The 12,496-nt window shown below is 43.9% G+C and overlaps 1 protein-coding gene across 3 annotated transcripts in view; it reads left to right on the top strand.

The window, feature by feature from the left end:
- abcc10 (ATP-binding cassette, sub-family C (CFTR/MRP), member 10) overlaps positions 1-12,496 on the top strand; it is a 31,375-nt gene that overhangs the window by 4,450 nt on the left and 14,429 nt on the right. For 2 of the 3 annotated variants that reach the window (XM_042333029.1, XM_007898233.2), the window contains exons 1-8: positions 1,627-1,856; positions 3,661-3,851; positions 6,273-7,626; positions 7,887-8,114; positions 8,985-9,153; positions 9,799-9,959; positions 11,115-11,194; positions 11,485-11,656. In XM_042333029.1, the coding sequence (XP_042188963.1) occupies positions 3,691-3,851; positions 6,273-7,626; positions 7,887-8,114; positions 8,985-9,153; positions 9,799-9,959; positions 11,115-11,194; positions 11,485-11,656 (2,325 nt within the window). In that variant the 5' untranslated portion in view covers positions 1,627-1,856; positions 3,661-3,690. Of the gene's footprint in view, positions 1-1,626; positions 1,857-3,660; positions 3,852-6,272; positions 7,627-7,886; positions 8,115-8,984; positions 9,154-9,798; positions 9,960-11,114; positions 11,195-11,484; positions 11,657-12,496 lie in introns of those variants that run through there. The other variant, XM_007898234.2, reaches the window with a different exon arrangement.

The following is a 12,496-nucleotide window of genomic DNA, read 5'->3' as shown; positions in this document are numbered from 1 at the left end:
ATTTAAAATAAATGAATTGATCAAGTATGGGTTCTTAAAATTCTTGGACCCCTTTATGCTGCTGAACTCAAAATGTGTGTGTTTGTGTATGATAATAATAATCCTTGCATTTGATACAGAGCCTTATCACGTCTTTGAGATGTCTCGAAGCGCTTCACAGAATATACTGTAAAGTGAATTGACTGTATATTTTTGGGTGAAACCCAGCAGCCAATTGCACACAGCAGTTTCCCACAAACAGTTGTGGATTGACAACAACAATAAATTCAATTTGTAAGGACATCCCAAGGCACTGGACAGTCAAGGACATGGAGCAGGCTGGAGGGAGCCATGGGATCTTTAATGCCAACCTAAACAGGCATATAGTGTCAATGGTTTAACTTCTCACAACCTCTGACAATGAGTGCTTACTCCACATGGCATTAAAATACCTGCCTTAACTATGAGATCAAAGTCTTGATGTGGCACTTGAATCCTAAACCTGACTTCTCAGAGGCAAGAGTAATAATAATAATAATCTTTATATTTGATATGGCGCTTTTCACGTCTTTTAGACAGCTCAAAGCGCTTCACAGAATATACTGTAAAGTGAATTGACTGTCTATTTGTGGGCAAAATGTGGCAGCCAATTGCACATGGCAGTGTCCCACAAACAGTCATGGATTGAGTGACCAAATTATTATTGTTTTTTTTTCTTGAGGGATTATTATCAGACATGTGGAGCAAGGAATCTTGCCCAAGGTTTCACTCTGCCAGGAATCGAACCCAGGTCTCTCGCTTGCGAGGCGAGTGCTGTAACCACTGAGCTACCATCTGAACCAGGCTGATAGTCCGGCATTATTTTAGGGTTTCTTCATCCCAGCCTAGGAGAATTATTGGCCATATTAGCATTAGAGAGGTGTCCTTTTTTCCCCCCAATACCATTAGAGGATCGTTAAAATCCACCTAAACGGGCAGATTAGTATCTCATTCCGAAGCACAGGTACCTCCAACAATGTAATGCTTCCTACCAGCTGAAAATCTCCAAAGTTAAGTTTGAACTTATACCTTCTGACCCCGAAACCATAATATTACCAACGAGCTAAAGTAAAAAGCAGAAATTTGTTTTAGTAACGGGGAGGTGATAGTTTGAACAGAAATATTTGAGGATAATAATAATAATTATCATCATTAAATGTTTGAGAAACATTATGTAACTGCTGAGCGAGCTTCCCTGAAATTAGCATGTCTATTTCAAGGAAAAAGGCAAGGCAATCAAATTTTTTTTTTTGGGGGGGGGGGGTCAGCCAGGTGTATGACACATGCAGAAACCCATCACCATGCTTAGGAGTATCCAAACCCAACTGAGATTTCTATGCATCACCCCCACCCATGGAAATCCCAGAGACGGATTGTTGGGATGGAATGCGCACTCTCTCCCTGGAGGGGCACATCCCGCTTACCCAATTCCGGAAAGTATTAGGCGCAGGTTGACAGGAACCAAGACTTGGGAACCCCAGAGCGTGCGTTGGGGAAGCGGCCGAAGTCTCACCAGCAAAAAACGCATAGCTTGCAAGGCAATCGATGAAGGTTCAACCGGCTGTAGGCTGCTCTCTGCCAGGATAGGGGGCGATCTACTCCAATATCAAGCAAGATTCATCTTGTAAGGGTTCTTCATTGGTGGGCAGAATCCAGTTAATGATCAGGTTTCCGGTAGTCAGAGAACTTGCCTTGTTGGTGCCCAGCAGCACAGTTTCTTGCTTTCTTGCCACGGCGTAGTGAAAGCCGGTCCACACCAGGAGCGGGATTATAAGTGAAAAACCGACGTCCCTTGGTGGCTTTTGTAGAAATCCTTGGGAGGAATGAGGTGGTGAAAGGTGAGTTTGAGGAAACAGTTTGTTCTTTAAGTGACTGGGAACACGGTTTGGGAGTGGAACGTGATCACTTTATTAATGAGCGTACTAATTACCAGAGCACAGCACCTTGGGACGTCCTCCGGATGTGAAAGATGCTATGTAAATACCATTTCGACAAAAAAATACACAGTTAATTCACTTTACAATATATCCTGTGAAGCGCTTTGAGATGTCTCAATGATGTGATAAGGTGCAAATCCAATGCGAGGATTAGTATTATTTTTATAATTTTTTGTTGTTGCTGTTTAGTAAGATGAGAACACTCACTGGCTAAGCGCCCATGAGGATGTTTCCTTGGGTAAAATATTGGATGATTGTAGACCAATTTCTATATATTGTGCCATATATCTAGTGTAATTTCTCATTTATCAGACTAGCTCTCTCCCTGCCTCTCTCAGATCAGTTTCTGCAAGTCAGACTTCTGGCTTGGTGTCCCTATAGAGATAATAATAATCCTCACATTTGATATAGTATCTTATCACATCGTCGAGACATCTCAAAGCACATCACAGAACATACCTTAAAGTGACTTGACTATATTTTGTGGGTGAAATCCAGCAAACAATTGCACACAGCAACATCCCACAAACAGTCGTGGATTGAGTGACCAAATTATTATTTAACTTCTTTTGTGAAGGGCTTATTACCCCCCCCAGAAAGCAATCCCCCAATCGACTAACAACAGGATTCCTACTTACTGCTAGATAAATAGAGGCGTATGAAGTAAGGAAACTTGCCTGGGGTTTCGCCCTGTCTGGAAATCAAACCCAGGTCCTCTTGCTTTGCGAGGCAAGTACCCTAACCACTAATAATAATAATAATAATAATCCTTGCATTTGATATAGCGCTTTTCACGTCGGGAGGACGTCCCAAAGCGCTTCACAGAATATACTGTAAAGTGAATTGACTGTATATTTTTGGTGAAACCCAGCAGCCAATTGCACACAGCAGTTTCCCACAAACAGTTGTGTATTGACAACAACAATAAATTCAATTTGTAAGGACATCCCAAGGCACTGGACAGTCAAGGACACGGAGCAGGCTGGAGGGAGCCATGGGATCTTTAATGCCAACCTAAACAGGCATATAGTATCAATGGTTTAACTTCTCACAACCTCTGACAATGAGTGCTTACTCCACATGGCATTAAAATACCTGCCTTAACTATGAGATCAAAGTCTTGATGTGGCACTTGAATCCTAAACCTGACTTCTCAGAGGCAAGAGTAATAATAATAATAATCTTTATATTTGATATGGCGCTTTTCACGTCTTTTAGACAGCTCAAAGCGCTTCACAGAATATACTGTAAAGTGAATTGACTATGTTTGTTGGCGAACGCGGCAGCCACTTGCGCACAGCAACATCCCACAAACAGTCATGGATTGAAAATGACCAATTTATTATTGTTTTTGGTTTTGGAGGGATTATTATTAGGCTCTGTGTGGAGTAAGGAAACTTACCCAAGGTTTCGCCCTCTGCCTGGAATTGAACTCAGGTCTCTCACTTGTGAAGCGAGTGCTCTAACCACTGAGCTGCAGGACTCCTGTGGTAATAATACATTATACTATAAGTGTATTTAACGGCGAACTAAGCTACGGGACTCCATTTTGCTGTTCTCCATAACCTGAACTGAAAACAGAGGAAGACCAAGGAAAGAAGAGTGTCCCTTTCTTCCGATGTAATGCTTCCTTTTGCACAAACTTCCTACCTTCATCTTGTCGCATTAAACCAATAATAATAATATACTGTGTTTCATTTGCTAGGTGGTCTGATGCTGTGGTTTGCACCCTGACATGGCTGACTTTCTTGCCACGCTTTGCCACACAGATGTTGACAACCCATTCCCAGTATTGATTAATGGTGGCCTCAGCCACTGCTTCAATCTGTTGGTCCTCAGCGTGTTACCACACAGCTTTCTCGCTTGTATCAGTGCCTGTTACCTGGGTACTGCACGGTAAGTAGGCCCCAGTTCTCTGCTGTCTTGCCTGGTTTTGTCAGTGAGGAGAACAACAAATTACATTTGTATAGCACCTTTCACGTCAGGAGGATGTCGCAAGGTGTCTTCAACTAGTTGAGGAAACCCTAATATTGCAAGAGGAAAGGGATACAGACAATATTAGGGTTTCTTGGGTGAGTTGTGAAATTAAAATGAAAACAAAGCTTAAAATAGAGGCAAATAATAATAATATTCCTTGCATTTGATCACAACATTAAGACATTTCAAAGGGTTTCGCAGAATATATTCTAAAATAGATTGACTGTGTATTTTGTATTAGTAAATCTCAAGATAATACAAAAGAAAATTAGGCAGAATATAAAAATATTGAAGTGAAGCAAAAATGAAGATTAGATAAAGCCGAGGGGGATATAAGGAAAGAATGGCAGGTAATATAAAGAAAAATATTGAAGAATTTTACAAACATAGAAATCAAAAGAAAAGAAAAGGTAGAGCCAATTAGATATGAAAAGGGAATTTGAGTCATGGAAATTGAAGAAATGTCAGAAATACTGAAGCAGTATTTCATTTTGCTTCCGTTTTTACAGAACGTGTGATGGTGAGAAACTGTGCAAGAGGAAAATGTGCAGCAATTAGGATAACTATAGAACAGTAATACAGTACTAAAAGTAAATTGATGATAATAATAATACATGCATTTGATATCCCATTATTGAGACGTCTCAAAGCGCTTCACAGAATATATTATAATGTGGATTGACTGTTTATCTTGTGGGTGAAACGCATAGAAGACAGCAAGTCATCATGGCCTGATAGCAACATCAAGAGTAGTGAAGGAAATCGGATAGAAAAGAAATGCAGTGTAGTAACGGTGAACAAGATTGTAAGCATTGTCAGGAGGACATAGATAGGCTAGTAGATTGGCAGAGAGATGGCAGATCAAATTTAATGCTGAAAAGTGTGTACATTTTTGGAGGAAGAATAAGAAGTATATGCTGAATGGTAACTTTTTAACAGGAGTGTAATAGTAGAGAGACCTAGAGGTTAACATAGATACTGCCACAAAATAATAATAATAATCTTTGCATTTGCTACAGCGCCTTATCATCTCTTTGAGACGTCTCAAAGCGCTTCGCAGAAATATACTGTAAAGTGAATTGACTGTATATTTTGTGGGTGAAACGCGGCAGCCAATTGATGATTACAGGAGTGAGTTCGGGTGTAATGTTGAAATGACCAGATCGTATAGAAAGGCCAGTCTTGTGAGGATTGGAGAGTGCTTGGTGCCTTGAGATCAGTACTCTGGCACTAACTAGTCAGCACCATGAGTAAAAGGGATAATTGAAGATAAATAATCCTTGATCAAATTATAATAATTTGATAGAGAGCCTATTTTTTTGTGGAGTCAGCCGGGTGTCTGACACATGCGGAAACCCATCACCATGCTTAGAGTATCCAAACCCAACTGAGGATTCCTTGTATCGAAATTCCAGAGACAGATTGTCCCTGGAGGAACGCATCCTGCTTCCTAATTCCGGAAATTATTGTAGGTTGGCAAGAGCTGAGGCTTGGGGACCCCAGAGTGTGCGTTGGGGTAACTGCTGGAGTCTAACCAGCTAAAACCACATAGCTTGCCATTGAGAGCGCTGTGACACGTTTTCCCACTGCTAGGACAAACCTACCTTAAGGGCTTTGGCTTGCAGGGTTAACAGGAGCTGAGTGGGAAGACTCCCTGCCCCCAGACACTGGTCTGTCCTTCCAGGTCCTGTTGATGAGCCAGACTGTGCTGTGATCAGCAGTGACCTGGAGTACCACCTATATAACGGAAGCCCTTCATATTTAACTGCTATCAAGCTAGTCGTTGTATCTGTAGGCAAATGCAACAACCAATTTGTACGCAGCAGGTTCCCCCACGTAGCTTTGACAGGGATTCTCACATGTTTTGACGTCATATACAAATACAGTATTTACCCCATTCCCTCTTTTTCTGAAGATGCTGACTAGCACTTCTGAGTCTTTTCAAAGTGAAAAGACGCTATAACACTGCAAGTTCAGATGAGATGTTAAACTGAGGTCCCGTCTGCCTGGTCAAGTCGATGGTAAAGATCCCCTGGCTCTATTTGTAAAGAGAAATTGGTGTCTCCTGGTGTCCTGGCCAACAATCCCCCCAATAAAATTGGTCACTCACTCCATGGCTATTTGTGGGACATTGCTGTGCACAACTGGCTGCCACATTATGCCCACAAAATACACAGTAAATCCATTTTACTGTATATCCTATGAAGCGCTTTGAGACATCTAAACAATTTGATGAGGCGCAATATCCAACCCAAGGATTATTGTTATGATTTTTTTCTGAGTATTTATTTCATATTAGAAAGCTTCCTGATCCTTTCTCTCTTGGTGTTTTCTCTTCAGCTCCCGATGGAGAGGCTCGGTGTGGTGTGGCTGGCGCTGCCGGATCACAGCCTCATTTCTGCTGGCTTTGCTCTTCCTGATGGATGTTTTGGTGGTTGTAGCGTGGACTCCAGACCTAGCCACCTTGTGGCTGGAGGTGCTAGCAGGCTTGGTGTCTGCCCTGGCCTGGTTGGTTCACGGAATGGCAGCCGTAACCCTTAGCCGGCTGCCCCTTGGGTCACAGTGGGGCCCAGTGCCGCTTGGGTGCCTGCCTCTGCTCCCAATCCCTACACTGATCATTACCCTGGTGTCTGACTGTCGTCTCGGGTATCTCTCATGGGACTGGGATTCCCCGCCTCCAGCCATATTGAGATCAGCACTGGTTTGCATTGAGTTATCTCTGCTCTTTATCTACCTCCTGGCCTTCATTATCTCTTGCCTGAGAGCAGGGGAATTGGTGGAAGGTGTCTCTGAGCGGGAACCGCTCCTGCCCAGAGCAGGCTACCCTGAGGGGAGGCCTGTGGAAGAGGACGGAGCAGGCTGCCTCTCCCGGCTATTCTACCTCTGGCTGAACCCAATGATGGAGCGGGGCCGCAGTGGGGAACTGAGTCGGCCTTGTGATGTTTGCCTCCTGCCACCAGCGCTGGAGATTCGCCAGGTGGAGGAGCGTATGGCCGAGTGTTGGCAGCGATGCAGGGGAGCGAGCTGGGTGTCGGCGGGGCAGGGCGACCCAAGCAAGTCGTGGAGGGGATTAGAGCAGCCCGAAGTGGCCCCCTCCCTAGTTGAGCAAGAGGAGTTGTGTCTCCTCTCTGTCTTTCACCGGGCATTCGGCCGTCGTTACTACATGCTGGGGCTGCTGAAGCTCATGGCCAGCATGCTGGGCTTCGTGGGGCCCCTCTTGCTCAGCTGCCTAGTGACCTACATGGAGTCCGACAGCCAGCCTGTGAGCCTGGGGTTTGCTTACGCCCTCGGGCTGTGCCTCAGTACCCTGACGGCTGCCTTCCTCAGTAACCAGTTCTCCTACCAAGTGCTGAAGGTGAGCTTGGAGGCCCGGGCGGCCATGGTTTGTGCTGTGTACCGGAAAGCACTGCGGGTCAATGCCACCACCCTGTCCAGCTTCACCACGGGAGAGATTGTCAACTTCATGAGCACTGACACTGAGCGGCTGATGAACTTCTTCCCCAGCTTCCACGAGCTGTGGAGCCTGCCCCTCACGTTCGCTGTCACCCTCTACCTCCTGCACCTGCAGGTGGGGGTGGCCTTCCTGGGGGGGCTGGGGGTGGCCATCCTGCTGGTGCCCCTGAACAAGGTGATCGCCAGCAAAATCATACAGAGCACAAGCGATATGTTACAGCACAAAGACGCCAGAGTGAAGGTGAGAGTCTGCTGGGCTTCCAACAGCCAATTCTCTTCCTACCTCCGTTCTCTCTTGAAACACTCATTCACAGTGGATGCACCTACAATATACAGTGAGTCTAACCACTTGGTGTGCGTACACTGCTTCACAGTGGGTCTAACCCTACACCATGTGTATACTGTGTACAGTGGGTCTAACCTTCCGCCATGTGTATACTGTCTGTACAGTAGATGTAACTGGACGTGTGTACATTGCTGACTGTCTTGAGTTGTTTGTAGCTGATGACAGAGATCCTGTTCGGGATACGAGTGCTGAAGTTTTATACCTGGGAGAAGCACTTCATCTCGATGGTTCAGAGTTGCCGGAAGAAGGAGCTGAGCTGCATAAAGGTCATCAATTACCTGGACGCAGTTTGTGTCTACACCTGGGCCGCTCTTCCCGTCGTCATCTCCATCCTCACCTTCATGACCTATGTGCTGCTAGGCCACAAGCTTACTGCTCCCAAGGTCAGTCCAAACAGGCAGTGCTTCCTGTTAGAACCAAAGAAATTCTACAGCACAGAAGAAAGCCATTCGGCCCAGCGTGTCTGTGCTGTGTTTTTGTAATGAGCAATTGTTTCAGCCCCATTTACCTGCCGTTTCCCCATACTCCTGTAGTTCATTACGTTTTAGATATTCATCTAGATCCCTTTTGAAAACGAATATGGATTCTGCCTCAACCATCGCTCCCAGCAGAGCATATCATAACTATGTGAAAACATTTCTCCTGAACTCCACATTTGCTTGTTTACTAGCTATCTTAAATTGATGTCCTCTTGTTACTGAATCTGCATTTTTTTTTAATTATTTTACAGTGGCGCTTCTCTGTGCATGGTTATTTTAGGAAATAATATTTTGGGATACAGTTTATAGTTTGGGACATGACATGTGCATGCAACTGCCAGGATGGTGGAAGGTGAATTAGATACATTAGAATATACAGCACAGAAACAGGCAATTCGACCCAACTGGTCTATGCCGATGTTTATGCTCCGCACGAGCCTCCTCCTGCCCTTCCTCAACTAAGTCTTCAAGCATAATCTTCTATTCCTTTCTCCCTCATGTACCTATCTAGCTTTCCCTTAAATACATCTATGCTATTTGCCTCAACAACTCCTTGTGGTAGCATGTTCCACATTCCCATTACTCTGGGTGAAGAAATTTCTTCCAACTTCCCTAGTTAATCTATTTGTGACTATTTTATATTGATGGCCCCTGGTTTTGGTCTCCCCCACAAGTCATCCCTTACCCTCCTCAGGATGGACCAAGGATGGACCTTGGTCTTCTTTCGTCTAGTAATTCTTATCTTCTTATGTTTCTTTCTCTCTCTCCCTGCAGGTGTTCACTACTCTGGCTCTGGTGGAAATGCTGATCATGCCTCTGAACAACTTCCCCTGGATACTAAATGGAATACTGGAGGCAAAAGTTTCTCTCGAGCGGATCCAGCGATTCTTGAAACTCTCGGATCAGGATCTAAGCAGCTATTACACCACCAGCACAGAGCTTTGTGAGTCAGCACTCTGTGCACTATCGGCACTTTTTGGGAATGACCCCATTGTGGATATAGAAGCTGTGGGTCATCGTGCAAACTAACTCACCTGAAATGTCTTCCATCAGGAATTACATTGTCACTATAGTACCATATTATCCAGCCCCCCTTCATTCTCTCCCTGTCTGATTCGTTCTAAGTCTGTTATTTCTCTTTGACTTTCTCTTTCTGCCCCCATCTCTCTCTCCTCCTGTTAAAAGCACTACAATCATCTCCCTTGAAAAAACAACCTTCAATGCCTCTAAACTCTTGAGTTACCATCTTTGGCTCTTGTCTAAAGTCTTGAAAGTGTTGTTGCTACCGCTCCCACCTTTCTGCTCTCTGGTTGAGCCCTTCAAATCTGACTTCCGCTGTGTAGGAATGTATGGAATTCTTAGTTTGGTTTGAATTTCGCATGTGTTAGGACACCTGACTGACTTTTTAAACAAAAAGATGTACCCACATCATTGAGGCAGTATGTAATCATGTTCAATCACTCAAATAGTCTCGTGTATCCAGTAATAATGCGTGCATTCACTTAGGTAAACCAAGTTTATGCAATCACCCGGGTAAAATTGCAGCTTTGGTAATATCTCCCTCTCCACAAACTCTTGTCTTTTGCAGCCGGTCCTGAGGATAGTGGGTGCTGGGCTGTCAAGCTACATGATGCTACATTCTCCTGGGTACACCAGCGTGCTAGTGCCAGTGACCTCAGTCAGCCTGACAGCAGCTCCTCTCAGGAGGGGAGCTTGGAGCTCTGCAACCTGAACCTCCGAGTCAAACAGGTGAGATCCATTGTCATAATCATTCTGTTTCCTTTGTGTCCCTAACCCTCACTGACATCAACCTGTTAGATACCAGCCAAGCATAAGTAATTACTGTCTGGTGTGGTGATTGTATTATGTTGCTGGAGATAAATTTGCTGCTTCCATTACATTCATTGTCAACAATCCCCCAAAATAAAATTGGTCATTCACGCCACGTGTGTTTGTGGGACACTGCTCTGGCTGCCGTGTTTCTTTCATAAAATTCACAGTCAATCCACTTTACAGTAAAATCCTGTGAAATGCATTGAGATGTCTCGACGATGTGATAAGGCCCTATATCAAATGCAAGGATTATTATTATTTCTATCTAATCTCATTCTGTAAAGTGTGTTGTATTTGACATTCTAAATGTATACTGTTCACTTTTTAAGGCCAAAGCAATAGCCATTAAAACACAGCAAAGTCCCACTGACAGCTATGAGGTGATTTGCCAGTTTGTCTGGAACAATGATGACTAGAGCTTACATTGGAAAATCGAAGGAAGTTTCTCCCCATGTCCTACAATAACAAAAACAAAATTATATTTGTATAGCGCCTTTCACGTCAGGAGGACGTCCCAGTGGCTTGGAACGTCCTCCCGACGTGAAAGGCGCTATACAAATGTCATTTTGTTGTTGTTGTAGGACATGGGGAGAAACTCCCTTTGATTTTCCTATAGCACATGAGCTCTTTCAACATCCACCCGAACATGGACCTTGGTATAAAGTCACATCTGGTGATTGGAGTTGAGGTACAGATCAGCCATGATCTAATAATATGGCGGAACAGGCTTGAGAGACTGAATGGCCTTCTCCTGTTCCTATGTTCATATGTTATATGGCAGCTGTGACAATGCAGTGCCCCCCTATCTCCCCAATATGGTGCTAAAGTGTTAGCCTGGAATCTGAAGTGGAAAGTTCTGACTGATTGAAACTCACAAGCTTCTGACACAGAGTTGTGAGTATGACCGACTGAGCTAAACACACACTATTGAGGTAAATAAGGAACAGGATCCTTTACTCATTTTCTGCAGCCCAGGCACTGAAGGGAGCAGGGGACCTCTGTCCTGCTTGTGTTAGCTCCCTTTTGTCTGTCTGCTCCTGCAGCCCAACTTTGCTTCATTCTCTCCCACAGGGGGCGCTTGTGGGTGTTCTTGGGAAGGTTGGCTGTGGCAAGAGCTCCCTGTTAGCAGCTATCACTGGAGAAATCAACAGGTACTGTTCAGAAGAGTTTAAGGTTGGATGTGTACTCTCTGCCTTTAGCTTTAACTTGTAATTATTTTAAAATAGAGGATTTTTGGCCATTTCTCTGGGAAATCCCCTTCTCTTTTCAAATAGGATCCTGTGTTCTTTAAAGACTTTAAACAGGCAGACAGGACCTATTCTTTAAAGTCAAGCGCATTCATGCAAATAATCTTTTTATTCCAATGTTTATTCCTGACAGTCCCTGCAGGGATGGAGCACATCTTTGCTTTATCAGTCACCATGTTTCTGTGTCGCTGCAGGAAGGATGGCACAGTGTCTGTCTCGGTGCTGGAGCGTGGCTTTGGCCTGACTACGCAGGAGGCCTGGATCCAGCACATGACCATCCAGGACAACATTCTTTTCGGCAAGGAATTTGACGCTAAACGCTACCATGACGTGATCGAGGCATGTGCTCTGTCCGAGGACCTGAACGTATGAGATCTATTACTTATTTTAAAAAGTTTTTTGATTTTAATTTAATTGTTTTCTGTTTTCAAGGCATCTAAGAAGTTTGAGGGGTGATCTAAACCGCATTTAATGTAGTGTTGTTCACTTCGGGAGGACTTCTCAAAAGCTTGATTATAATTATTATAATTATATACTATAATTCCCTTTATTTACTGTAAAGTGTACTGACTGTATATTTTGTAGGTAAAGTGGCAGCTAATTTGCACACAACAAATGAATGTCACACAAACAGCCATAAAGTAAATAACAATTTTTTTTCTGGTGGATTGTTGGCCAGGACACGAGAAAAAAATCCCTTTTCTTTAAGAATAGTGCCATGGGATCTTTAACATCCACCTGAACAGGCAGGCAGGTGTCGGTTTAAGATCTTAATGTCTTCAGTGTCTTTTGCTGTGCGGAAAATTGAATCCCCCATTTACCTACAAAATACAGTCACTACTGCTTCATAGTAAATCCAATCCTTCACAAGATTGTCTTTGAGACCTCCTCCTGATATGAAAAGTGCTATACTAAATGCAGGGATTATTATTATTATTATTATAAATACATAAGTAAGTAAGTGTTTGAAGAAAAGAAATAGTAAAGGATCTGGTGGAGTAAATAGGAAAGTGGGATTAGATCCTTCGGCTCGTGGAGAAAAACACAAGCATGGAGTTGTTAGCCCAAATGGCCCGTTTCTGTGCTGTAATACTCAATGGTTTTGTGCTAGAATTTGAACAGAATTAATATGTTTGATGTGTTTAGTGGCTGCTGTTGAGTGATGGTAAGAGCACTGTCTGCCAAGCTTTCCCGTCGCTTGTCCAG

This window comes from Callorhinchus milii, unplaced genomic scaffold (assembly GCF_018977255.1).
Source record: "Callorhinchus milii isolate IMCB2004 unplaced genomic scaffold, IMCB_Cmil_1.0 Scaffold3, whole genome shotgun sequence".
NCBI classification, from domain to species: domain Eukaryota; kingdom Metazoa; phylum Chordata; class Chondrichthyes; order Chimaeriformes; family Callorhinchidae; genus Callorhinchus; species Callorhinchus milii.
Note: the sequence above shows the minus strand (reverse complement) of the source record. Positions and strands in the feature narration are given on the sequence as shown.